Consider the following 27,859-nt stretch of genomic DNA (forward strand, 5'->3'; position numbering starts at 1 on the left):
ATACCTACAATGATTACTATCAAAAACACTACAGATATCAAACATCAGTGAGGATGTGGAGCAACTGGAATACTTGTATACTGCTGAGAAGACTATAAAATGATCCATCCACTTCTAAGAACTAACTGGTAGTTCATTTTAAATTGAATGTACATTGACTCTATTTTACTCTTAGATACCCAAGAAAAATGAAAATATAGGTTGACAAAAAGATTTGTACAAGAATGTTTATAGCAAACTTATATGTAACAGACAAAAACTCAAACATCTATCGATAGAAAAATGGATAAACTGTGGTAAATTTGTACAATGAAATACTACTCAGCAATATGTAAAACAAACACAAACCTGATACCCACACAAGGATGACTCTCTGAAAACATGTTAAACAAAAGAAGCCAGCCATGAAAGAATGCATCTTGTGCACTCCATTTACATGAAATCCAAGAACAACAAACCTTGAGACAGAAATCAGAAGTGTGGTTGCATGGAGTAAGGGAGAAGGGACTGATTGGAAAGAGGCATGAATGAATTTTCTGGGGTGAAATGTTCATTATCTTAGGTGGTGATTACATGGGTGTATACAATTGTCAAAACTCATTGAGCTGAATACCTAAAATCGGTTCCTTTTAAAAATGGTAATTATACCTAAAAAAACAACCAAATATATAAATATGTCATATTCATATATTTATTAAAGGAAGGAAGGAAAGAAGCAAGAAAGTCACTGTAAAGTGGAATAGGGTCATCTAGATTTATTTTGACACAAATCAATGCTTTGATTCCCCCAAGAGGACATTATAGAATAAAAGGACTTGGTCTAAAAAAATCAGAATACTTGGGTTCACACGAAACCTCCAGCATATATTAGCTGTGTAAATTGGGGTAAGAGAGTTAGCCTTTCTGGACTTCTGTTTCTCATCTACCTATTTTATAGAGGGTGACAATAATGCATAATAATGTACTTTGAAAATTCTAGGTTGACATTAAGGTACTATTTTTGCCCACAACAGATATCATAATCAAACATTCAACTATATTTGTGTCTTCTAATAAACATACATTTGTACATATAAATATTATGCATAAACATATATATATACAGGTGGTCCCCAACTTAACAATGATACAATTTATGGTGTTTTGACTTTACGATGGTGTAAAAGCAATATAACATTCAGTAGAAACAATACTTGAAGTACCCATAAAGCCTTTCTGTTTTTCACTTTCAGTACAGTATTCAACAAATTACATGAGATATCCAATACTGTAATATAAAACAGGCTTTGTGCTTTATGATTTTGCCCAATTACAGGCTAACGTAAGTGTTCTGAGCATGTTTTAGGTACGATAGGCTAAGTATGACATTCAGTAGGCTAGGTGGATTAAGTGCATTGTTGACCTAAAAATTTCCAACTCATGATAGGTTTATTACAATGTAACCTCATTGTAAGTCAAGGAGCATCTGGGTGTGGGGGTGTGTGTGTGTGTAGAGAAAGATACAGATTTTCTAACAGAAAAATATATGGTCTGACAAGAATGGTTTACCTATGAGAACAAGAGGAAAAATTATTTAAAACCTATTGTTACATATTTAATACTCATACAACACTCAACATTCATAAGAAATATTTACTGAGCAACTGTATACACACACATACAATCTTACCCCATCTCCACCTTAAAAAAGGTCAATTTTTAAAAATTATTATTATTATTATTTGTAGAGATGGGGGTCCCACTATGTTGCACAAGCTGGCCTTGAACTCCTGGGCTCAAGCCATCTTCCCACCTCAGCCTTCCCAAGTGCAGAGGTTACAGCCGTGAGCTACCACACCTAGCCAAGGTCAGGCAATTTAACCTAGAGTTCAATTTATAGATACTACAAACAAAAATCAAACAAAAAAACATATTGGGATAGCACATCTAAGTTATCATAAATTCTGAACTAGTAAGTTTTTTGAGAAGATTTTGATATAGATATAAAACAAAAGTTTGGTTAATGTTCACAATGAGATTTAAAAATCTAAAAATGGGCCGGGTGCAGTAGCTCATGCCTGTAATCCCGGCACTTTGGGAGGCCGAGGCGGGTGGATCACGAGGTCAGGAGATGGAGACCATCCTGGCTAACACGGTGAAACCCCGTCTCTACTAAAAATACAAAATATTAGCCAGGTTTGGTGGCACGTGCCTGTAGTCCCAGCTACTCAGGAGCCTGAGGCCGGAGAATCGCTTGAACCCGGGAGGCGGAGCTTGCAGTGAGCCGAGATCATGCTACTGCACTCCTGCCTGGGCAACAGAGCGAGACTCCATCTCAAAAAAATAAAAATCTGAAAATGCACAATCTGTTTGTACTACTATTCCCAAAGGTTATATACTACTTCTAAAATAAGACATTCCACTGTGACTCCCTCTTTCCTGTGGTAAGTGAGAGTTGCTTGCATTTCCAATCAGGAAGTCAGAGTCAACAAAACTTCCATCTGGTTTTAAAAAGTGTGTATGTATGTGTGTGTATATGCATGTGCACACATATGTCTATGCATAAGAGCACGTACACATGTATATGAAAACATTAGAAGGAAATACACCAAAACATTAGCAATCAAAAATAAAACAAAACTGACATTTAGTAATATCTCTCTCTGTTCAGGCAAAAAAAAAAAAGAAAAAAACCTAAAAAACTAAGGCTTAAAAATCGGAAAAGACCTAGATGTAAAAGCTAAAACTATAAAACTCTGAAAAGAAAAAAAAGAGGCATACATATAAAGTCAATTTCTATATACCAGGAAAAAAAAAAAAAAGGCATACATCTTCATGATCTTGGATTAATGATTTCTTAGATATAACACCAAAAGTACAAACACCAAAAGAAAAAATACATTAAATGAACTTCATTAAAGCCCAATTCTTCAAAAGACATCATCAAGAAAGTAAAAAAATATCTGAAAAGGGACTCACATCTAGAATATATAAAGAACTCTGTAACCTAAAAAACAATCCAATTTAAAAATAGGCAAAAATTCTGAATAGACATTTTTTCAAAGAAGATATACAAGTGGCCAATATGCACACAAAAAGATGCTCAACATTGTCAGTCATTAGACCACAATAAGGTATCACTTTTCACCCAGTAAGATGGTTATAGTAAAAAGATAGACAATAAGAAGTGTTATCAAAGATGTGGAAAGTAGCTGTGTGTGATGGCATATGCCTGTAGTCCCAGTTACTCAGGAGGATGGGGCAGGAAGATCACTTGAGGCCAGGAGTTTGAGGAGTTTGATACAGATATAAAACAAAAGTTTGGCTAATGTTCACAATGAGATTTAAAAATCTGAAAATGGGCTGGGTGTGGTGGCTCATGCTATGTTCACACCTGTGAATAGCCGCTACACTCTCAGCTTGGGCAACATTGTGAGACGCTGCCATTATTTTAAAATAAAAATACACACACACACACACACACACACACACACACGCAAAGATGTAGAGAAATCAGAACCTTCACACTACTAGTAGGGATGGAAAAGGATGTAGCCACTTTGAAAAACAGTCTGGCAGTCCTGCAAATGCTAATTAGAGTTGTCATATGACCCACCAATTCCACTCATACGTATATACCCAAGAGAAATGAAAACATGTCCACGTAAAACCTTATGCACCAACATTCATAGCAGCATTATTCATAATAGTCAAAAGGTAGAAACAACTCAAACATTTATCAACTAATGAATAAAACTGTAGTATATCCATATATTCAGCAATAAAAATGAATTAAGTACTGATACATACTACAACACAGATGAACCTTGAAAACGCACTAAGTGAAAAAAGGCACAATGTCATGCTTACAAAAGGCCACATATCAACATATCATGATTCCTTATTTATTTATTTATTTATTTAGAGATACAGTCTCTCTCTGTTGCCCAGGCTGGAGTGCAGTGGGCATAATCTCTGCTCATTGCAATCTCCGCCTCCCGGGCTCAAGTGATTCTCCTGCCTCAGCCTCCCAAGTAGGCGGGATTAAAAGCACTTGCCACCACGCCTGGCTAATTTTTGCATTTTTTGTAAAGATGGGGTTTTACCATGTTAGTCAGGCTGGTCTCAAACTCCTGACCTCAAGTGATCCACCCACCTCAGCCTCCCAAAGTGCTGGGATTACAGGCATGAGCCACTATGCCCAGCCTCCATTTATATAAAATATTCAGAATTGGTGAATTTATAAAAACAGAAAGTATATTAATAGTTGCCTAGAGGCCAAGTGCAGTGGCTCATACCTGTAACTCTAGTACTTTGGGAGGAGGAGGCAGAAGGATTGCTTGAGGCCAGGAGCTCAAGGCCAGCCAGGGCAAGTGAGACCCTGTCTCTATGAAAAATTTAAAAATTAGCTGAGGGTGGTGGCAAACACCCGTAGTCCTAGCTACTAGGGAAGCTGAGGTGGGAGGACTGCTTGAGCTGGCAGTTCAAGGTTGCTGTGAGCCTTGATCGTACCACTGCACTCCTGCCTGGGCAACACAGTTGCCTAGGTCTTAGGGATGGCGTGGGAAGACTGAGAAGTAATAGCTAAAAGGTACTGGGTTTCTTTCTGTGTTGATAAAAATGTTCTAAAATTGATTGTGGTGATGGTTTCACAACAAAACACTGAATTTTATATGCATTAAATGGGGGAACTGTATGGTAAGTATATCTCAACAAAGCTGTTATTTTTCCTTTTTTTTTTTTTTTGAGACAGAGTCTCACCCTGTTGCCCAAGCTGGAGTACAGTGGCACGATCTCAGCTCACTGCAACCTCTGCCTCCTGGGTTCAAGCGATTCTCCTACCTCAGCCTCCCAAGTAGCTGGGACTACAGGCACGCGCCACTTCACCCAGCTAATTTTTTTGTATTTTAAGTAGAGACGGGGTTTCACTATATTGGCCAGGCTGGTCTCGAACTCCTGACCTCAGGTGATCCACTTGCTTCGGCCTCCCAAAGTACTGGGATTACATGCGTGAGCCATTGCACCCAGCCTAAAGCTGGGTTTTAAAATTTGCATGAAACATATCAGGTATTCAATGAATAAGTGAATATATGAAAGAACAAATAAATGAAAACCTACATCAAGTGTAAAAGAATATGGATTTGGAGATAGAAGTGGTTTGAATCACAATTTTGACATTTACTAAGTCCAAATTTGGATTTCACTAAGGTTTTAGTTTTTTCAACTCTAGTTGGGAATAATAATGAGATAATCCCTATAAAATGTTCAGCCCAGTAAGAAAAGTATGTTTTGCTCATTAGCTGATTCGAGCTACATCAAAAGCAATAATCAGCATTAACAATAGTAAAGTTTTAGTTAAGTTGGGTGCTAGAACCATGGGGATGCTCATTTTATTATTATTCTATAATTATACTGTTTGTATTATTTTGCATGTATCAAAAATCACAGGCCTTGGCCAGCCTGGTGACTCACACCCGTAATCCCAAAACTAGGAGGCCAAGGCAGGTGGGTTGCTTGAGCCCAGGAGTTCAAGACCAGCCTGGGCAACATGACAAAACCCCATCTCTACAAAAAATACAAAAATTAGCAGAGGATGGTGGCATGCGCCTATAGTCCCAGCTACTGGGGAGGCTTAGCGATGGGAGGAGCCCCAGAGTCCAGGAGGTCAAGGCTGCAGTGAGCTGAGATTGCACCACTCGACTTCAGCCCGGGCAAGACTGAGATACTGTCTCGAAAAAGAAGAAAAACAAACAAACAAACAAAAAACAAAAATCACATGCCTTTAAAAATAGATCATAAAGACTAGGCACGGTGGCTCACGCCTATAATCCCAGCACTTTGGGAGGCCGAGGCGGGTGGATCACCTGAGGTCGGGAGTTCGAGATCAGCCTGACCAACATGGAGAAACCCTGGCTCCACTAAAAATACAAAATTAGCTGGGCGCAGTGGCACATGCCTGTAATCCCAGCTACTAGGGAGGCTGAGGCAAGAGAATCACTTGAAACTGGGAGGTGGAGGGTGCGGTGGGCCAAGATCGTGACATTGCACTCCAGCCTGGACAACAAGAGAGAAACTCTGTCTCAAAAAAACAAAAATAAATAAATAAATAAAATAACCAGATCATAAAACAAAACATACAACAACAACAAAATATATAATGCCCAAGGACTAGAGATTTTCACTTCCAGGTCACTTCATGATCTAGTTAACACACACCATTTTTCCTAAAAGAGAATATTGTCATTTCCATGGCAATAAAATTTCCCTCTCATCTACAGGGAACTCAAGGCCTAGGTCCTAGCTAATCCTTCCTCTGGGAAAAAATGCCTAGAACTCAGTTTGAGCCATTTCTTCCTAATTAACCTACATTAGGTTAACGCATTAGGTGCATCTTTAAAATTGGGTAATTTTTGGAAGAACAGCAGTATTCTTCACACTAGTGGCACTGACAGCACTCAGCCAAAAGCCACAAGGACATCATACATCGTATCACCACCACTACCCAGGATGGTGAGGACTCAGGGTCAGGCTCACAGGCAGCCACTCTTCACAGTGTTAATCTGTTGGCTGTTTGCCAGGTATCATTTAGGAAATGGCGTATCCTATGTTCCACAGAGCCTGATATTCTATAAAGAGAGACTCATCCTTTTGAAGACTTTATTCTCTGTTGAAATTTATAGACTTTGGGGAGAAACAGTGAATTATGCTTTAACAATCATTTATACCATGATATAAGTGAATTTGTCAGTAGAAACTCAATAATTGCACTTTTTTCTTCTTCCTGAAAGAAGAGATTTAGAGCAAAGGAGGAAGCAGAAAACGTTTGTGGTGAAGAACTGCAGACAACCTTATCATTCTGCCTAGAGTCCAATCTGATATTTTTCATGCTGTCAATTTCCCCCTAGATAATCCATCAAAGCCTCCAGAAATGAGTCATGATTAAGGAAGAGATTTAGAGTGTCAGCACAACCCTCAAGGCACCCCAGACTTCAATAAAAATTCCTAAAGTTCAAACCTATAAACAGGGTCGGTAGCTAGGAAGAACAAAGGAACTAAATATCTTATTTTGGTTTAACCACTTAGGTCACATGTCAGACATGGAAACAGGTCAGCTTCATGGCCAAAAACCTGGATATTGCAAATGGAAACAAATAATTAGTTACATGGAACAGAAAGAGCATGACTTAGAAGATTTCTGGCAAAGGTATGCATGTGCTGTGATAAAAATGACTTAGAAAGCTTAACCAAACAGAAACTTAAGCCGGGCGCGGTGGCTCAAGCCTGTAATCCCAGCACTCTGGGAGGCCGAGACGGGCGGATCACGAGGTCAGGAGATCGAGGCCATCCCGGCTAACCCGGTGAAACCCCGTCTCTACTAAAAAATACAAAAAACTAGCCGGGCGAGGTGGCGGGTGCCTGTAGTCCCAGCTACTCGGGAGGCTGAGGCAGGAGAATGGCGTAAACCCGGGAGGCGGAGCTTGCAGTGAGCTGAGATCCGGCCACTGCACTCCAGGCTGGGCGACAGAGCGAGACTCTGTCTCAAAAAAAAAAAAAAAAAGAAACTTAAAACGACCAAGAAAAAGAATATTTATAATTGGCAAAGATTCTCTCTCTAGACAAGAACCAATTACAGAATCTAATTGGAATAAAGGAAAAAGAGAAACTTCATTTCTGGTGATCCACCTAAGCAAAAGTTTTATTCTATGTCCACTGTTTACTCTTCATTAAAAAAGAAATGTAGCCAAAGAGATTTCCTTCCTGAGAATGTGCTGGGGCATGCATACAGGCACACACACACCCACACAGCAGTCCACCTCTACCAAAGCAACTCTGCAGAAAGGTGAGGACTCAGGTATGTGCCACACTGACACATATCAAAGAGAACCTGAAGCAACCTCTCTCTCTCTCTGACCCCCGAGGCAGTGTCTCTGAATTAAATGTTGCCAAGGTCACTGACCTCATCACTTCAGGTTTCACAAGCAACTGAGGAAGTTTTAGCCAAGACTGTCAGCCAATTCAACTGGAAGTTATTAATGTTTCCAAGAATAAAATGGACTAAACAAGTCTTAAACGAACCATACATTATCAAATATGAAACAAATACCACAAATGAAATTAGTTGAGTTGCAAACAGATTTAAGAATTGGTCCAAAGCCAATGTCATGCTTACACTTTAAAGACAGAAACCTTTGTGCCCTAAGTAAATATCAGAGTCTCTGGGTTCAGAATTTCTGTCAACAGCTGAAATGTAGTTACCATTATTATTGTTTGCCATACCCTCTGGCCTCTAAAGAAGAAAAATTATAATTAAACAATGGCTTACTCAGTCCTATATCTAAGATATAAGGGCCCAATTAATCAGCCATCTCACACTTGTTTTAAAGTTCCAGTTAACATATACGAATGGTAACTCTACCCACTACTATATTTTCTGTACTCCATTTCTTAAAAGGAATAGGAATTAGAACTTTTAAAAAAGTCTGGAAGATAATGCTTTAGGAGCATCAAAGAGATAGAGCTGATGAAAACGTTACCTCTTTTTTTTTTTATCATTATACTTTAAGTTCTAGGGTACATGTGCACAACGTGCAGGTTTGATACATATGTATACATGTGCCATGTTGGTTTGCTACACCCATCAACTCATCATTTACATTAGGTATTTCTCCTAATGCTATCTCTCCCCCAAACCCCCAACCCCCGACAGGCCCCAGTGGGTGATGTTTCCTGTCCTGTGTCCAAGTGATCTCATTGTTCAATTCCCACCTATAAGTGAGAACATGTGTTTGGTTTTCCGTTCTTACGATAGTTTGCTGAGAATGACGGTTTCCAGCTTCATCCATGTCCCTGCAAAGGACATGAACTCATCCTTTTTGATGGCTGCATAGTATTCCATGGCGTATATGTGCCACATTTTCTTAATCCAGTCTGTCACTGATGGGCATTTGGGTTGGTTCCAAGTCTTTGCTATTGTGAATAGTGCCACAATAAACATATTTGTGCATGTGTCTTTATAGTAGCATGATTTATAATCCTTTGGTTATATACCCAGTAATGGGATTGCTGGATCAAATGGTATTTCTAGTTCTAGCTCCTTGAGGAATCGCCACACTGTCTTCCACAACGGTTGAACTAATTTACACTCCCACCAACAGTGTAAAAGTGTTCCTATTTCTCCACATCCTCTCCAGCATCTGTTGTTTCCTGACTTTTTAATGATCACCATTGTAACTGGTGGAAAATGCTACCTCTTTTCTATACTCAAAACCAGTTAGCTTTTACAACAAAATTTAAAAGTTATTCCACATGATTATTGAGAAAACCTGCTTAGAATCCCTTGAGTTCAAGGGAAATGTCACTCAGATATCTATCATATCTGTGCAAAAAGGTTAACGGAATATATTTGTCACAAGAAGCGCCTAAGAGTAATACTTACACAGCCTCCAGCAAGGACTTCTGCTGGAAGTGGAACAGAGCCATCTCTTCTGGTAAATTTGTCCCGAACAAAATCATTAACCTAATTAGAAAGACAACATCAGTTAACCAAAATTCCCAACTGTTTCTCTTCTGGCACACTGTTGCTTTTCCAAGTCAGCAAAATATTTGTCTTATGATAAAATTAAAAATTATCAAATGCTTATATGTAAAATTAAAGTTTTACAAATTCTGTGATAGTGTGCCAGTGTCGGCAGTATCAATTTTAGTTTTGTTTTTGAGACAGGGTCTCGCTCTGTTGCTCAGGCTGGAGTGCAGTGGCATGATCATAGCTCACTACAGCCTCAAATTCCTGGACTCAAGCAATCCTCCCATATCAGCCTCTTGGCATGTGTCACCACACTTGGCTAATTTTCCATTTTTGTTGCTGTTGTTGTTTTGGCAGAGCTGAATTCTTACTATGCTTATGCTGGTTTGGAACTCCTGGTCTCAAGTGATCCTCCCACCACCCAAAATGCTGGGATTATAGGCATGAGCTACCATGCCGAGCCTTGACTTCAGTTTTTTGGCTTAATGGTAATCTAAACAAATGACACAAATTCAGTTAGAGAGAAACTTACAGTCAGTTTAATGGCCTTTTCTGGAGCAACCCCTATAAGCTGTGGTATCAGACCTAGGTAAAGGGACAGAATCATCAGCAATATAGATGTACCAGACACGAAAACACAAGCCCAACAACAAGGAGTTTCCCCCATATTATTTACCCATCAAACATTTTAGAGTTTTCATTAAAATGGGAAAAAGATTATCCTGAAAACTCTGTATATATATGTAATCATTATTTACAAATACAGTATAATGTCATGTTTCTTGAGGCTATAAATCCTCTTCTTAAGCATGCTTACTTTAAAGCCCGGTTATCCAACACTTCCCAAAAAGTCCATGAGGAAGAAACAGAGCCATGGGTCTTCTCTATTCTGGGAACACTGCCAATGAAAATGTAACCAAATTCCCTCCCTTGTTATAACCAAAAACATATAAACATACACAGACACTGTACACTTGGAAAAGCTCTGAAAAGCATGCTGTTAAGCATACCCAGATTTTGCCACAAACTGTACTACCTACATAATGGCATACAGTGGCTTGGTTATTATAGAACACTAACTCCCATAATCTCTTCAGAGAGACACAGCATTCAATATTCATTTATTTAAAAGGAAGCCAAAACTGCAAAGAAAAATGCAGTTTTAAGTATTGTATAATGAGTATCTCCTATAAGCAAAAACATATGCCTGTTGTATTCTTATTTACTAATATATGTCAAGCTTAAGACATTTTAAAAGAATCCCCTCAAAACAAAGGAAATCATAATCCTTAGAAAGTTACATTTCCCAGGCTGGTTGTAAACTGGAAAAGAAAAAAATAAACAACATCTGTTGGGCTCAGCTTTCTAAAGCACACAGCTTATCCGAATTGTTAGCATACTTTTTCCCATACATTTTTTAAAGATGCTAACAATAAACATTTTATATTCTTTAAATCATCCAGCCAAACGGGAGTTATATATGTGTTTGCCTGCTTGCTGACTGCTGATCTGCAGCCTGCTTTGAGGATACTGCTGAGTGATTTTCCATAAGCTGAGAACCAGCAAGTAATCATACATATTGGCTACTGTCAGTCAGACTGAATTATCAATGATACACACAAATCCACACACACTTTTCATGGGTAGCAGACTGATTTAAAAGAACAAATCAGCAGATGGCAGTCTTAACTTTCTAACCCTCGTGATTATCAGGCTCAATTACTTTTAATCTAACTCCCATACAACCATGTCAGCATGCATATTTGTTTTACAACTCGCCTCAATAAGGCTCATGGAATTTAATAAAGTACTGATTTGTGTCATTTTATCATTGTTGCCTGCAAAGAAATTTAGCTAATCTGTCAACAATTTTGTCAATCATCTGACAGAATAATGGACCAGTTCCAAGCAATATATGACAATCTCAATAATCATAGTGCTCACATACAGGACTCCTACAATGTTCTCCCTAATACAAAAGTCTCTCATTTAAAGAACTGCTTTTATGAGCTTACATCCTGAATAAAACCAACAATCCCCTCCCCTACTTGCTATATTGCATCCATTTAATTAACATGACATCCCTCTCAAATGAAATCTTCTATAAGCACCTATTCATTAAGAAGGCTAAACTGTGCAGTAAATATCTAGGTTCCTTTTAATAGGGGACATTTTCTTTGCAATTTAAAAGTATACCAAAGAGGAGAAAGGTCATTATTCAACAAAGAAACACTGAAGATATCAAGGAAAAAAACAACCTTAATGCCACTTAACCTTGATTCCCTATTACATAAAATGTGGATATGCAGGGTTTAATCAGTTAAAACAAGCATTCACACAGAAAGATCTGCGTTCTGGATACTGTTCCCCTTTCCACAGGGTACATGCTGTACAGGTGGAATTCAAAGAGGCTACAGTTCTGAATATTTGAGGAAAACTCATCACATCCATTCTCAAGAGCAAGGTACTTGAGCCTAGTTTGATTTCAGAATGACTCTCTCCTCTTATTCTATACATAATGCTAAAAATGAACATCCTTGTGACCCTCTACTTCAATTATGAGTTTATCGGAGTTATATTTTTTGATTGAATACCTGTATATAATGTTAACCAGAGGTGTTTTTTTTCTCCTGTCCATGAGCCCAAAGCTTTGTTCGGCCCAGTCTTTCTTAGGAAGATTTCTAAGCCAAATAGTTCAACAGAGCTCAGAATAGGCTAGGGATTAATGAGCTTGTGTGTGCAAACAAACAAGTACAGTAAATTACATAAATGGCCTGGACTTGAGCATGTAGAGAGCATTTTCAAAGAATCCCAAGTGGCGCCCAAAGAGATTAAAAAATTAATCTCCCTCCCAAAGGAAACCCTATATTCTAATGTGGAAACACATACATGAAAGTCATTCTCTCTCCAAAGAGACAAGTTCCTACAAAGACAACGAGGGGTGGGGAGAATTCTGCATGGGGCTGCTGCCTCTGTTGCCAACTGCACTGTGCTCAGTCTAGAATGGCTGCTAACATTCCCTGCAAAAGAAAATCTCTCTGTTTTGACTGTACACCTCTGAGCTAAGTGGGGGAAAGGAGCAAGAATTAGACTTGGAACCAAAGGGTTTTCCCTTTTTTTCTTTTTTTTTTTTTTTAAACCTTCACATGACTCATTGGAAAAAATTTATAAATGTTCCCTGAAAGAGACAAAAACATTTGATATTTCTTTCAGTTGAAACAAATATATGGAGGGTAAACTCATCTTTGAGTGGTAGCCTGGCTTCTTTTTCGCAGAAAAGAGATGTATTTCTCCTCTTTAATTCTTTGAGAAAAGCAGCTCTCTATTTCTTAGCTATCATCCTTGTATTCCACCTGCAGATATATGCCTTGGTTTGCAGAAGCATGGTGACATAGACCCATGTTGGGACAAACACATAATTTGGATACCAAGAAATATAAATAGCAAGAAGAAGAAATGAAGACCTTGTTTGCAGATTAATATTGCTAATCACCAGAAAGAATGTAAAAAGGGAAATGAGCAAAGAGAAAATAAAAAGAGAGAAACAGACCTAGTCTGGTTAGGCATACTACATATTGACTTCCATAATCAGTGAGTTAAAGTCTGCTGCTTGTGAGATCAAATCACTAACTTCAGCAGCTGGGATTTGCTTACTCACCCCGGTAGAGTCCAAAGAAGCCCTCATAACGCAAGACTTTCTTAAAACAGTCAAAGCTGTTTTTGTACATCAGCTCCCCAACAACAGAGCCAGAGCCACGCTGGTTTTGCATTCGGGTCTTCACCAGATCTATAGGATACACTGCAGTGGCTCCCACAGCTACAAACAGAAGAATTTTTAGGCTTAAAAAAGAACACAATTAAATGGAGAGTCCATAAGGATGACAAATCTTATCTTAAAGGATGAAAAAATAAAACACAATATGTATTCTCACAAAAGAGACTTTATGTTAGTATTTTTCTTTCCCTCACACACACCTTAGGGATAGCAGGCTATAGCAACCACTGAAATCCATAAATACAGCTGCTTCAGAGAACAACTGTCAAGAATGCTCTTTGATATCTTAGGTTCATAAATTACAGAGTGGATTATCGAGTCACTTCCCAAATTAGATAGTTAACACTCAGTTTTCTATAATAACATTAAACTATTATATAAAACATTTACTTATATTTTCCATTAAATGCCTAAATATTATGCCAGTTACTTCTTAAAATGACTATATCCGTACACTAGGTGGCTACAATTTTAAAATTTAGTTTAATAAAGCATCTCGGTAAATTAATCATAGTTACAACCACAATATTGGAGACACATTTCAACATTATCCTATCCCTATGTATAGAATTTGGTTTGAAAGAAAATGAGGCCGGGCACGGTGGCTCAAGCCTGTAATCCCAGCACTCTGGGAGGCCGAGACGGGCGGATCACGAGGTCAGGAGATCGAGACCATCCCGGCTAACACGGTGAAACCCCGTCTCTACTAAAAAATACAAAAAACTAGCCGGGCGAGGTGGCGGGCGCCTGTAGTCCTGGCTACACGGGAGGCTGAGGCAGGAGAATGGCGGGAACCCGGGAGGCGGAGCTTGCAGTGAGCTGAGATCAGGCCACTGCACTCCAGCCTGGGCGACAGAGCGAGACTCTGTCTCAAAAAAAAAAAAAAGAAAAAAGAAAATATGGCTATGCTTTAAAATTTCTCAGGGACTGAAAAATTTATTTACATGAACGAAAGTATTACACACTTTGACTGCTGAAAGCCGAAACCTGGTTTGCAACTTCTAAAACTGACAGTGAAAAGAAAAAAAAAAGTATTTTGAGTTCAGGCTTATCTTAAAAAATCGTAAGCATTTTAATCACACCTGCTAGTTTCTTCTCAACAAAGCAACTTCAGATTGTACACATTTTCTTTTTTTTTTTTTTTTTTTTTTTTTTTTTTGAGACGGAGTCTCCCTGTGTCTCCCAGGCTGGAGTGCAGTGGCGTGATCTCGGCTCACTGCAAGCTCCGCCTCCCGGGTTCACGCCATTCTCCCGCCTCAGCCTCCCAAGTAGCTGAGACTACAGGCGCCCGCCACCACGCCCGGCTAGTTTTTTGTATTTTTAGTAGAGACAGGGTTTCACCATGTTAGCCAGGATAGTCTCGATCTCCTGACCTCGTGATCCACCCGCCTCGGCCTCCCAAAGTGCTGGGATTACAGGCTTGAGCCACCGCGCCCGGCCGATTGTACACATTTTCTATGTAGAGTATCTAAGCAAAAACAGTCTCTCAAATTTTGACTGTGAACAGGGAGGGAAGGGAGGTTCATTTTTGCAAATAAACATCAAGTCCAGATATTGTCAAACAAGTGATAAGGGAAAGGAAAACATGTAAGCAGAAAAGCACAAGTGAATCACTTTGAGACGTTGTTTTATTTCATGAGGTTCTGGATTCATATCTCAAATCTCAATTTCTTTTTTTTTTTTTTTTCAGTTTTATTTTAGGTGTAGGGTATATATGAAGGTTTGTTACATAGGTAAACACATGTCATGGGCGTTTGTTGTACATATTTCATCACTCAGGTATTAATCCCAGTATCCAATAGTTATTTTTTCTGCTCCCCTCCTTCCTGCCACCTTCCCCCGCAAGTAGACCCCAGCGTCTGTTTCCTTCTTTGGGTTCATAAGTTCCTATTTAGTTCCTACTTATAAGTGAGAGCATGCGGTATTTGGTTTTCTGTTCCTGCGTTAGTATGATAAGGATAATAGCAAATCTCAATTTCTTAACCTGCCCCATAAACACAGTCTCATTTTCCACTTTTTTATACTGGCCTTAGCCAGTATGATTAAGGAGAGTGCAGCACTGCATCCCAGACTTTCACATCATTACAGAGGTTTTGTCCTGAAGACAGACTGGAGCCAGATGGTCCACAGTCATTGCTATGACAAGTCCCCTGATCATAGGTAAAAATAAAGAACACTTCAGAAAGCCCTGAAGTCGTGACCCATGGGAACAATGAACTACACCTTTGCTGATCTGCCTTAGTCTAGTGAGATAAGATTACATTAACACAAGCCTCAAACAGCACACAGACATGTCACTCACCTCCAGCAACTGAGCCCAGAGTGAATCTGTAAGCAGACTCGGCAATCTGGAGCCAGATAGGCCTACCTAATCCAGGAGACTGCTGCAAAGAAGAAGAAAGCAAGTAAAAAAAAAAAAAATCTTGAAAGAGCACACAGCAAGTGAAGAAAACTACAATTTGACTATTTTAAGACAAGAAAAAACAAAACCTAAAAGTGATATTGGTAATGCAGTAGTATCTTTTCCAAAAGAAGAAAATAGGATATTCATGCAGCCAAAAATGAAAGCAATGTATTTAAAAATAGATAACTCTATCATCAGCATTTAAAAACCATATTAAGCCAAATACACAGTAGCTTCCCCCTTACCCCAATTTTTACAAGCCTATTAATACCTCATTTATCTGCTACTGTTGGGGGAATACACTATCAGTTTACAGAAGTGAATCTTTCAGGTAAACAAGCATTTCAGTTATAAAATTTTTTTCCTTCTTTAACTTAAAATTTAAAAAGCTTTCTAAAGTATAAAAAATTAACTTGATTCTTAAATCGGAGAATATTGATCATAATCTACCATCTCTAATGACTACTGTCATAGTTCTAACATAAAATCTATAATAATAATAAAGAGAAAAATTCCACCAGATGTTATTTCACAGGTATCCCATAGCATAAAGAAAGGATCTAAGATAACTTGTCTATACTAGTGTGTCAGTCTTGTTCTTTAATATTCATTATGAAAAGACCTTCTATACTATGTAAACAGTATGAAATGACAGAATAAACTAAATAAAAAGTTAACATACTTGCCAATGTCTTAATTATATATACAAAAATCTAATATACATTATACAATTATATATAAGATGTATTTTAAAGTATATACAAAAATAGAAATTATAAAAGAATGAGATAAATGTTTCTAAGTAATTTTATATTTCACTTATTAATTAATGCAAAAATATTCTTTTTTTTTTTCTTTTTTTGGAGACAGAGTTTCACTCTGATACCCAGGCTGGAATGTAGTGGCACAAACACGGCTCACTGCAGCCTCAAATTCCCAGGTTCAGGCCATCCCACTGCCTCAGCCTCCGAAGTAGCTAGAACTACAGATGCATGTCACCATGCCCAGCTAATTTTTAAATTTTTTTGTAGAGATGGGGTCTGTCTATGTTGTCCAGGCTGGTCTCAAACTCTTGAGCTCAAGCAATCCTCCCACCTCAACCTCCCGAAATGCTGGGATTACAGGCACGAGCCACCTCACCTGGCACAAAAGTATTCCTGATACTGCTTTCGAATACCAAAATCCATGGATGCTCATGTCCCTGATCTAAAATGGTGTAGTATTTTCATATAACCTATGCACATCCTCTGGTATATTTTAAATCATCTATACATTACTAATACCTAATATAAGGTAAATAAGATGTAAATAATTGTTATGCTGAATTTTTAAATTTTGTATTTTTTATTGTTGTAGTGTTATTTTTTATTGTTTTTTTTTTCCCAAATATTTTCCAACCACAGTTGGTTGAATCCAAGGACATGGCACTCAAGCAGATGGAGGGCCCACTATATTGAATATGCTTCAGTATAATTAACTGAATATGCTTCAATGAGTTTCTAAAATGTTGATTAACCAGTTAATTCTGATACTTTGTTTCAAAGACAACAGTTGAAAACATAAACACAATCTGTCCTTTCAAGGCAGTGATGATATTTAATCTTATATACTTTGAAGGAATTCAAGTTATGGCATTGCTATGGATTCAATGCTTGTGACTCCCCAAAATTCATGTGTTGAGACCCTACTGCCCAGTGTGATAGTATGTGAAGGTGGCAACTTTGGGTAGTAATTAGGTCATGAAAATGGAGCCCTCATGATAGGATTAGTGCCATTATAAGAAAAGACACAAGAAAGATGACCTCCCTCTGTCTCTCCCTCATATAACAAGGATATAACAATAAGCCTGCTGTCTACAGACTAGGAACAGGGCCCTTACCAGTAAATGAATCAGCCAGCACCTTGATCTTGTAGTTTCTAGCCTCTAGAACTATGAGAAATAAATGTTTGTTATCTAAACCACCTATGGTAATTTGTAATAGGAGTCCAAACAAAGACAGGCATTTTAGCTTACATTTTAAAATCAATATAGCTATTATGCTACCTACTAAACACATTGGCATATGTTTTTAACTTCTTTAAAAATGTACTGGGCCGGCGCAGTGGCTCATACCTGTAATCTTAGCATTTTGGGAGGCTGAGGTGGGCGGATCACTTGAGGTCAGGAGTTCAAGACCAGCCTGGCCAACATGGTGAAACTCTATCTCTACTAAAAATGCAAAAATTAGTCAGGTGTAGTGGTAGGTGCCTATAATCCCAGCTACTTGGGAGGCTGAAGTGGGAGCATCACTTGGACCTGGAGGTGGAGGTTGCTGTGAGCTGAGATCACAAATCACTGCACTCCAGCCTGGGTGACAGAGCAAGACTCTGCTTCAAAAAAAAAAAAATGTATATAGAACGTTATTTCCCCCACTTAAGAGTTTCTCAATCACAAAACTGGATGAAAATAAATCTCATTCTCATAAATTATGAATTATTTTCAATCATGTATCCTTTCAAAATATGTTGAATTAAAACTCATAGAATAAAAAGCCTATGATCCTAAATAAGCATCAAGTAACCATTAATTCCCTTATTCATATAAAAGGTTTCTCCTGTATTCAACCACCTGTATTTTTCTTTATACTTTCTTCCTTTAAAGAACATTTATAAGCCCTACAAAATCCTATGAAAACTGAAGGATTATACTGTGCTTTAATTCTTTGCTAAAAACATTTCTTTTTTTTTTTTTTTTTTTTTTTTTTTTTTTTTGAGACGGAGTCTCGCTCTGTCGCCCAGGCTAGAGTGCAGTGGCCGGATCTCAGCTCACTGCAAGCTCCGCCTCCCGGGTTCCCACCATTCTCCTGCCTCAGCCTCCCGGGTAGCTGGGACTACAGGCGCACGCCACCTCGCCCGGCTAGTTTTTTGTCTTTTTTGGTAGAGACGGGGTTTCACCGTGTTAGCCAGGCTGGTCTTGATCTCCTGACCTCGTGATCCGCCCGTCTCGGCCTCCCAAAGTGCTGGGATTACAGGCTTGAGCCACCGCACCCGGCCAAAACATTTCTAACTATAAATACCCAAATGCCTTTTGACAGAAATGTCACCTTCGCCCTTATTAAATAACATTTAAAAGAAAACATACAATATATGGTCAGCAACATTTTTTTTAAGGCTTAGTTATCACTTATGGCTCGCTTGTATTCAGGTATGTAAATTAATGTAATTAATGCTATGGATTTCACTTCATGAATATTCATAAATGAAATGCTATCGCTGTCATCCCTATTAATGACTGTGTACTGAATTTTTAGCATTTAGGCTGAAGGAAAACACTCAGCACTAAGAAGATTGCCTGCCGTGAGCAAATGTGCCAAAGGAAAAGACGCTCTTTCCCTTAAGGTTATGATTATGATCATAAAGTTTGATATTTAACAAGGTTAATTAAGTGTTTTTCAAAACAAGAGTTGAGAATCTTAAATGATTTTTAACCTACTCCCTAAGCATATGTGTGTGATAGGAAATAAGTTGATTCCTCATTTAAAGAGATGTTCTCTTCATTTTTTTGTTATAGGTATCTTATTTTGTAAGTGAGAATTAGGTCTAGTGAGGTGGCTCACACCAGTAATCCCAGCAATTTGGGAGGCTGAGGCAGGCAGATTACTTGAGCCCAAGAGTTCAAGACCAGCCTGGGCAACATGGTAAAACTCCATCTCTACAAAAAATACAAAAATTAGCCAGGCATGGTAGTACATGCCTGTGGTCCCAGCTGCTCGAGAGGCTGAAGTGGAAGGATCACTTGAGTCTGGGAGGTTGAGGCTGCAGTGAGCAGTGATGATGCATTAGATAAGGCAAGATTATGTCAGTTAACAAGTCAAACCACACTGCCAACTCAATAGGGAGAATTACCTCTTTCAAATGACACACTATTAATGGGTAGAATAAAAGGGAAAAATAGCTAAAGTTTTTATCTCGAGCATTGGAAGGGGGGAAAAAGGCTAGATTCTATAAAAACAAAAATGTATGACTGGAATGGCAAAATAAGGCTAGGGGAAACAAAACAAAATTTTTCTGTCTGCAAATTACATCTATGACTTCAATAGTCTGGGATTTGAATGCAATATTCTTGGCCTTACAAAGTAAGATTAAAACCTAAAGCCATGACAGTATAGGAGAAGGAGATGAAGAGAAAAAAAAAAAATATATATATATATGTGTGTGTGTGTATATATATATTTTTTCCCCTGAATGCTAAACAATACATACTTTTCTCTCAGTAAAAAGGGAGTTAAGTTGTGTTAAGGACTACAGTAAGTCTTCAAATCTAATAATTTAAATGAGTTAAATGACTAATAAATAATAGCTAATACATAAACCTAATTTTCTTTTTGAGAACAGACTTCCTTTTGTGGTAAAGTATCACAGGTGAAAGAGGTAAAATGTTCCAAAAAAAGGAATTCCTAAATGGACTGTAATGTCTTCCTGTATGTGCTCATGAATCCAAAATTCAAAGAAGGGCCACAGAAATGCAAATTACACAAAGAAAACAAAGTCCTATGTCTAAGGAATGCTATACACAAAATAAAGATTAAAAAAATTATAATATGCAGCCATAAAAAAGAATGAGATCCTGTCTTTTGCAGTGACATGGATGGAGCTGGAGGCCATTATCCTTAGCAAACTAACACAGGAACAGAAAACCAAATACCGTTATGTTCTCACTTATAAGTGGGAGCTAAGTGATAAGAGCTTATTATGAACACAAAGAAGGAAACAACAGACACTGGAGTCTACTTGAGGGAGGAGTAGGGGAGAAAGGAGAGGAGCAGAAAAGATAACTATTGGGTACTGGGCTTAATACTTGGGTGATGAAATAATATGTACAAAAAATCCCATGACACATGTTTACCTATGTAACAAACCTTCACATGAACCCCCAAACTTAAAAGTTAAAATAATAATTCTTAGTAATTCAATAATGTTTTGACAGAACACAATCCAGCTTATATTCCATAGTTCTTTTAGTGAGTGGCCTATAGCTTTAATATAATTTCCCATAGAAACAAAACTTTTTTAAAGAAAGTACATATATACCCAAGCAGGTCCATCACAGATCATTTATCCCATACAGTTGAAAAAGTAATTATGTAATATACAGTAAAGAAAAAGAGAAGGTTTGTTTTCCCACTTTCACATAGGGCCAGAATTGGTCTATAACCTGGTTTTAATATCCAAACTGTTAACATGCTTCAAAAATATACATCCTCTTCTTTCTGCAATCCACCTCCTCTTTTATCTCATTTCTCTCAAATCAAAATTTCCATTTCTCTCACTGTAGGTCATCTTAATAGCACAACATATTTATCTGTTCTACTGATGGTGAGTATTTAGATTGTTCCAATATTTTTGCAATTGCAAATAATGTTGCTATAAACATTCTTTTTTTTTTTTTTTGAGACACAGTCTCCCTCTGTTGCTCATGCTAAAGTGCAGTGGCACATTCCTGGTTCACTGCAACCTCTACCTCCTGGGTTCAAGCAATTCTCATGCCTCAGCCTCCCGAGAAGCTGGGACTGTAGGTGCGCACCACCATGCCTGGCTAAATTTTTTGTATTTTTTTGTAGAGATGGGGATTCATCATGTTAGCCAGGCTGGTCTCAAACTCCTGACCTCAAGTGATCCACCCACCTCAGCTTCCCAAAGTGCTGGGATTACAGGTGTGAGCCACCACGTCCGGCCTAAACTTTCTTGTACATATCTCTTAACACACTTGTGTAAACATTTTTGTTAGGGACTACTCCCAGGAGAGGAACCGACAGGTCACGGGGTATGTGTTTCTTCAACTGCAGTGGTACTGACAAATAGTTTCCAAAGTTGTGATGCTAGCAATTTCCATTCCTTCACCTCTTGAACAACACTTGCCATTGTCAGAGTATAATTTTGATTAATCTGGATAGTATAAAATAGCATCCCATTGTAGTTTTAGTGTGTGTTTTCTTGTACTAATGGTATTAAACTTTTCTATTATTTTTCCTTACCATTTGGATATCCTCTTTTGTGAGGTTTCTCTTCAGGTATTTTGCCAATTTTTCTATTGCATTGCCTGCCTTTTGCTTATAAATTTGCAGAAGTTTATTATACTATATATTCTGGATACAGATCCTCTATTATTTAAATGTATTGCAAATATCTCTGCCTATTGTGTAACTTGTCTTTTCACACTCTTAGTGGTATATTTTGATAAAAGTTCTTTAATGAAGTTTAACTTATTAATCTTTTTCTTTATGACTGGTGTTCTGTACTATTTACAAAATCTCTGCTTATCTCCAGATCATAAATAGAATCTCTCATGTTATCCTCTTTAATCTTTCACATTTAGGAACAGGAAAAGACTTTTGTGTATGGTATGGGGTAGTGATTTTTTTTCCTTGTTGAATATCCATCATTAACTAAAAATTTTTAAAAATAGGCCTGGTAGAATTTCAACCAGCATTTAAAAATTAAAATATAAAACATTTCAGGCACTTAAAAAAATACAAAGAAATATTAATACTTTTTCCTCACTTCTCATCCCCTTTTACCTAATGGAAGTAGATGAGAGTAGATTAAGCGACTGTGTCACATATATGTTTCAGCCCATCTTGGAGTTTGCTTATACAGGCTTCTTATATTTGATAATAAGCACAATAATAGCAGTTAACATTTGTTGCATGCTTAACAGGTGTTAGGCTTAATGTAAGTGTATTATTACTCATGTAATTCTCATAATAATCCTGTAAAGATGAATACTGCTATCTTTATTTATTTATTTATTTGAGACAGGGTCTTGCTCTGTCATTCAGGCTGGAGTGCAGTAGTATGATCACAGCTGACTGCAGCCTCAAACTCCTGCGCTCAAGCAATCCTCCCACCTCTGCCTCCCAAATAGCTGAGACTACAGGTGCTACCATGTACCTGGCTAATTCTACCATGCCTGGCTAATTTTTTGTATGTTTTTGTAGAGACAGAGATTCATCATATTGCCCAGCTGGTCTCAAACTACTGGGCTCAAAACAATCTGCCCGCTTTGGCCTCCCAAAGTGCTGGGATTACAGGCACAAGCCACTGTGCCTGGCATACTGTCCCTATTTAATAAACGAGGAAACAGAATGAGAGGATGTTACATAATCAGTGGCCAACCTCTTAACTACTGTCTCCTTCATAACTTCTATTTCTGGACTCACAGATTCTCCATCATAAACAAGTGTTTTCATAATACCTTTCATAAGGTGAGATAACAAAACATACATCCTTCTTCCTATTTTACATTTAGGTTTCTAATATATTCATATAAGAGAATACTCTGCATAATAAATGTAAGTAATTATGTACTACTAATTTGGCAATATAGGAAAAATCAACAAGAGAATCAAATCAAGATATCTTCTGGAAGTAACATGGGAATAGCTATGGTTAGCATTACTGTAATTCTGTGAACTAAAGAATGTTAAAAACTGAGTCACTAGGATTGTAGTCTATATGGCTGCCTTAGAATGCCTCATAAACCTGAAATACGTTAACTGAGAATGTTTTTTCAAGGCTGAAAATTGAAGAAAGTTTATTCTATTACTTTGGTTGCTATAAGAACTTAAGCATATTTTCATATTATTCTACTTGAGTCCAGCCTGAATTCCTTACAAAATTTTAAATGTTACAAAGGAAAAAGGAGGATAAATTTAGAATTCTGAAAATAAAATCCATTGATACATACCATTTTACAGAATGCAGGAGCTTGAAGGCTTCTCAGAAATACATGAAGATACTCACTTTACTAAAGGGAAAACTGAGGCCCAAATAAACTTGTATCAGATCTCAAGGACAGTAAAGGTCAGATTTCACAATGGCCATTAGTGGACATTAATTTGAATCCTTAACCTTCACAAATCTGTTCCTATAAAACTCTAATAATTATTTATTATTTCGGTTGAGTTCTATTTTCTCAGATTTTATTCCTATAATAATGTAGAGGAAAACACATACTTAAGATCTTAATTTTTATTTCTCTGTACCTAAGCCTCAGTAGAAAGACTATTTTCTATGTGAGAGGAAACATTAAACATTTTAGCTGAACGCAGTGGCTCATGCACTCTGTAATTCCAGCACTTTGGCAGGCCAAGGCCAGTGGATTAATGTAAGCTTAGGAGTTTGAGACCAGTCTGGGAAACATGGCTAAACCCTGTCTCTACTGAAAAAAAATTAGCTGAGCATGGTGGTGTATGCCTATAGTCCCAGCTATTCAGGAGGCTGAGGTGGGAGGATCACCTGAGCCAGGGAGGTCAGGGCTGCAGTGAACAGTGATTGTGCCAATGCACTCCAGCCTGGGTGACAGAGTGAGACTCTGTCTCCACCAAAAAAAAAAAGAAAAAGTGTCCTGAGACTCTGAGGTTCTTCCTTTGGGGACAATGTAAGAATACCTAAGACCTCTACCAGCTCTCTAGAAATTCCAGATCCCTGTACCATCTCACTGGTTAAGGAAAGGCAGAGAAAGCACTCCCCATCACTCTGGATACCAATCAGAGACCCAGGGAAGAAGAAAATGGTGGTTTTTATCACTGCCCATTTCCTAAATATCTGACAAGACCCTTGAGGCCACCCAACCCAGCATAAAAGCATCAGCACCGCCACTGAAGACAGGCAAATCATCTTGAATCTGTCTTAAAAAGAATTCACAGCAGTAGCAAAATTACATCACTTTCCTAAGGATGAAGAAACGTGAAGGACGCAGACTCAGGGTACCAAAGATTGCAAAACAAGCTTCAGATATGGCCTCTAGGAAAATTGCTAGGGGCAAGAGAGGTGGGTGAATAGAAAACTAAGCGGCAGAAAAACTGAGGAGGAGGAAATGAGTTGAGACTTTTAAATTCAGTTTACAATGTTTTTAATACGCTAAATGAAATATTTCCCAATTACAAATATTAAGGACACCTTCAGGGAGAGTTATATCAATAGACACATGTAATACTGCAAAATATCTTCTTTTGAAATGCAATTTTTCAAAATTCAAGAGCAAATTTTCACAAATGTATATACTACAAAAAATAAAATTAAATTCAGTAAGAGCTCTTTAAATATTTCAATGTCTTTTTTAACTTTATTAAAAAATTTTCACCTTCTTTCCTTTTATTAAATGTTGTAATTTTATAAAATTTTATTTTTTAAAAATCACTGAACTGAAATAAATCCATCTATTTTTAAAGGATTTGAGACCTCATAATGGAAATAAACTTTTTTCTTTTTTTTTTTTAAGACAGGGTCTCACTCTGTTGCCCAGGCTGGAGTGCAGTAGCACAATCACGGCTCACTGCAACCTCAACTTCCTGGGCTCATCAGTCTCTTCCTCCCCATCAGTCTCCGAAGTAGCTAGGACTACAGGCACATGCCATCATACCTGGCTAATTTTTTGCTTTTTTTTTTTTTTTTTTTTGGTAGAGATGGGGTTGTGCCATGTTGCCCAGGCTGGTCTGGAATTTCTGGGCTCAAGCAATCTGCCTGCCTCAGCCTCCCAAATTGCTGGCATTACAGGCATAAGCCACTGGGCCCGGCCTGGAAATAAACTTTGATGGCAGCAGGTAAAAGAGTTTTTCTGATACAAAAGAAGCTAAATTGCAATGAGTTACAATACATTTTAATTTGTAGGAAGTTTATTACACATCTAGTAAACAAAGTATTAACACAAAACGTAGATATAATGTTTCTTTTCCATTTTCAATTTGCTTCAACCTGACTACAAAATGTTGTTGTTCCTTATGTAAAGTAGAACTGGAAATTCTAATTAGTTTCACAGGCAGAATCATCATTCCATGGAGCTCAAGTAGAAGAAAGGTTTCCGACCAAGTCTTCCCAAAGTGAACTACACTTAAACATATCTTGATGTTTCATTAACACATTTGGTGAAGGTGAACAATAACAGCAAACCAACCCTGGCTACTCACCAATGTGGCAGCAATGAAGAAAGAGCAGACATAGCCTCTTTCTACAGCATGCACATTTAGTAGCGTGCTCTCTCTCTCTCTCTCTCTGTCTCTCTCTCTGTATCCTGTCTTCTTTATCCATGCCCTCCCCATGTTGCCTAGCCTAGTATGGCATCACACTCTCCTAGAGAATTATGAGGAACGCAGGCTCCATGTCTATTGGAGCAGGAAAGTACCAGGAGGACAATGACTGGCCTTCCTAACCCTTATCCACACACAAAAGCAATGTGATCATCTGCTACCACTGAAACTTCGAAAGTGCTATAGAAGTAGAGGTTTCAACTCAAAACAAGATTTGTTAAAAACTGTTCCATTCCACTCTTCAAGGTAATTTCATGGAATTTCTTTTTCTTACCAAGATAGTACTTGTAATCAGAAATGGGACTGTATTAATTTTATAGGACTCAGAAGCTACTGTTTTAATCATTCTTAACATTTATATTTATCAAAAATGTAATAACAGTCAAGGTTTTCTTTCCGGTTTCACTACTTTTTTTTTCCCCAGGTTGTAATCTGTAAGGCACAATCCCAGTGAATCAATTATTTCATTTGAGGGAAGTTTTTTTTATTTTAGAAACCCTATAAATGCCAGTTTAATGATACAAAGTAAACCTAACAATTATCTTCAAATGTGACGAGGCAAATGAAAAGAATGCTAATTCTAAGGGGAAGGGGGTCAAACCGATGTATGTTTGAACTCTTATTTTCCTTATCTGAACAAAACAAAAAACAAAACACAAACATAAATCTAGTTATCTCATAAAAATGTTCTATAGGCTGGGCGTGGTGACTAATGCCTGTAATCCCAGCACTTTGGGAGGCCGAGGTGAGTGGATACCTGAGGTCACAAATTTGAGACTAGCCTGCCCAACATGGCAAACCTTGACTCTACTAAAAATACAAAAATTAGCCAGTTGTGGTGGCGCATGCCTGTAATCCCAGTTACTCGGGAGGCTGAGGCAGGAGAATCTCTTAAACCCAGAAGGCAGAGGTTGCAGTGAGCCGAGATCATACCATTGCACTCCAGCCTGGGCAACAGAGCCAGACTCCATCTAAAAAATATATATATATATATATCTATGTGTGTGTATATATATATTCTATAAAAGTGGGGGTAACAGTAGTTCTATAAAGGTAATCTTTAAGCTAAGTAAAGTCTTTCTCTAGAAAGTAATTTTTAATTTTTACAGCATTCAGAAGCTGTCAGCTCCTACTCAGGCTACTAGTTCAGCATTTTTTAAGGTGATCATATTTATGAGACTACTCATACCTGTCTCTGAAGTTCTGCCAGGTTGTAAGGTAAGGCCCCCTCAGCCAATGGGGCTATTCTCTCAATATCTGCCAAAGTCAAGCGCCTTCAGGAAAAATATAAGAAAGAATTGTTAGACACTGACAAACTCCTCATGCCAAAATCATCTTTTCTCCAAAAAAAAAACCAAAAAAAAAAACAAACTCCGAACTATAGTTTAAAATCTTTACTTCCCTATTTACACAAATCATTTTAGTGACCAAAAAACCTTTTAACTGTTTTCATCAACAAAAACCAAAAGACTCCAGAGAAATAATGTGGAGTGAATAAATTTAGTAAGACTCCAGTGATAGATACTAAAATCAAATAATTATTGCCAGAAGCAAAATATAGAGGTTGACTGTCCGTACCCACTAAATGTGTCCCCTAAGGATATCTATTTAAAGCACAGGTACAAAGTATCTGGGAAGGATACATATAAATCTGATAAATACTGGTTGCCTCCAAGGAAAGGAACAAAGGTAGGAGGGAGACGACTTCTTTTTTTTTTCAACGATATGTTCTTTCCAACCCTTTGAGTTTTGACCCATTTTTAGGCAGGAGAATAGGGTCTGGAGACAGGGAGACTTCACTTCAGCCTCATGGGCCAACTCTTCATTTGCGTAGGATAACTTCAGCCTCTGATTGGTTGCAGGCTGAGCCTTCACTTTGGCCTCCAATTGATCACGGGCTGAGCCTTCACTTCAGCCTCCAACTGGTTGTGGGTCAAGTCTTCATTTATATAGGGTGTAACAAATAGGAAACTTCTAACGGGTACTAAACCCCAGATGATTTGCAACTAAGGCTCTTGAGCTGCTTGCTCAAGCCTGCTCCTGATATGTGGAGTATACTTTTGCTTCAATAAATCTATGCTTTTGTCTTCTATTGCTTTGTGTGTTTTGTC

At 37.9% G+C, this 27,859-nt stretch overlaps 1 protein-coding gene across 6 annotated transcripts in view; it reads right to left on the bottom strand.

Moving 5' to 3' along the window:
• Positions 1–27,859, bottom strand: part of LOC105483242 (solute carrier family 25 member 12) — a 227,773-nt gene that overhangs the window by 15,839 nt on the left and 184,075 nt on the right. For 5 of the 6 annotated variants that reach the window (XM_071072929.1, XM_071072932.1, XM_071072931.1 and 2 more), the window contains 5 exons: positions 26,938–27,022; positions 15,580–15,661; positions 13,161–13,319; positions 10,035–10,087; positions 9,416–9,496 (listed from right to left, as the gene is read on the bottom strand). In XM_071072929.1, the coding sequence (XP_070929030.1) occupies positions 9,416–9,496; positions 10,035–10,087; positions 13,161–13,319; positions 15,580–15,661; positions 26,938–27,022 (460 nt within the window). The remainder of the gene's footprint in view (positions 1–9,415; positions 9,497–10,034; positions 10,088–13,160; positions 13,320–15,579; positions 15,662–26,937; positions 27,023–27,859) is intronic. The other variant, XM_071072930.1, reaches the window with a different exon arrangement.

The sequence above is a fragment of the Macaca nemestrina genome, chromosome 11, assembly GCF_043159975.1.
Source record: "Macaca nemestrina isolate mMacNem1 chromosome 11, mMacNem.hap1, whole genome shotgun sequence".
Taxonomy (NCBI): domain Eukaryota; kingdom Metazoa; phylum Chordata; class Mammalia; order Primates; family Cercopithecidae; genus Macaca; species Macaca nemestrina.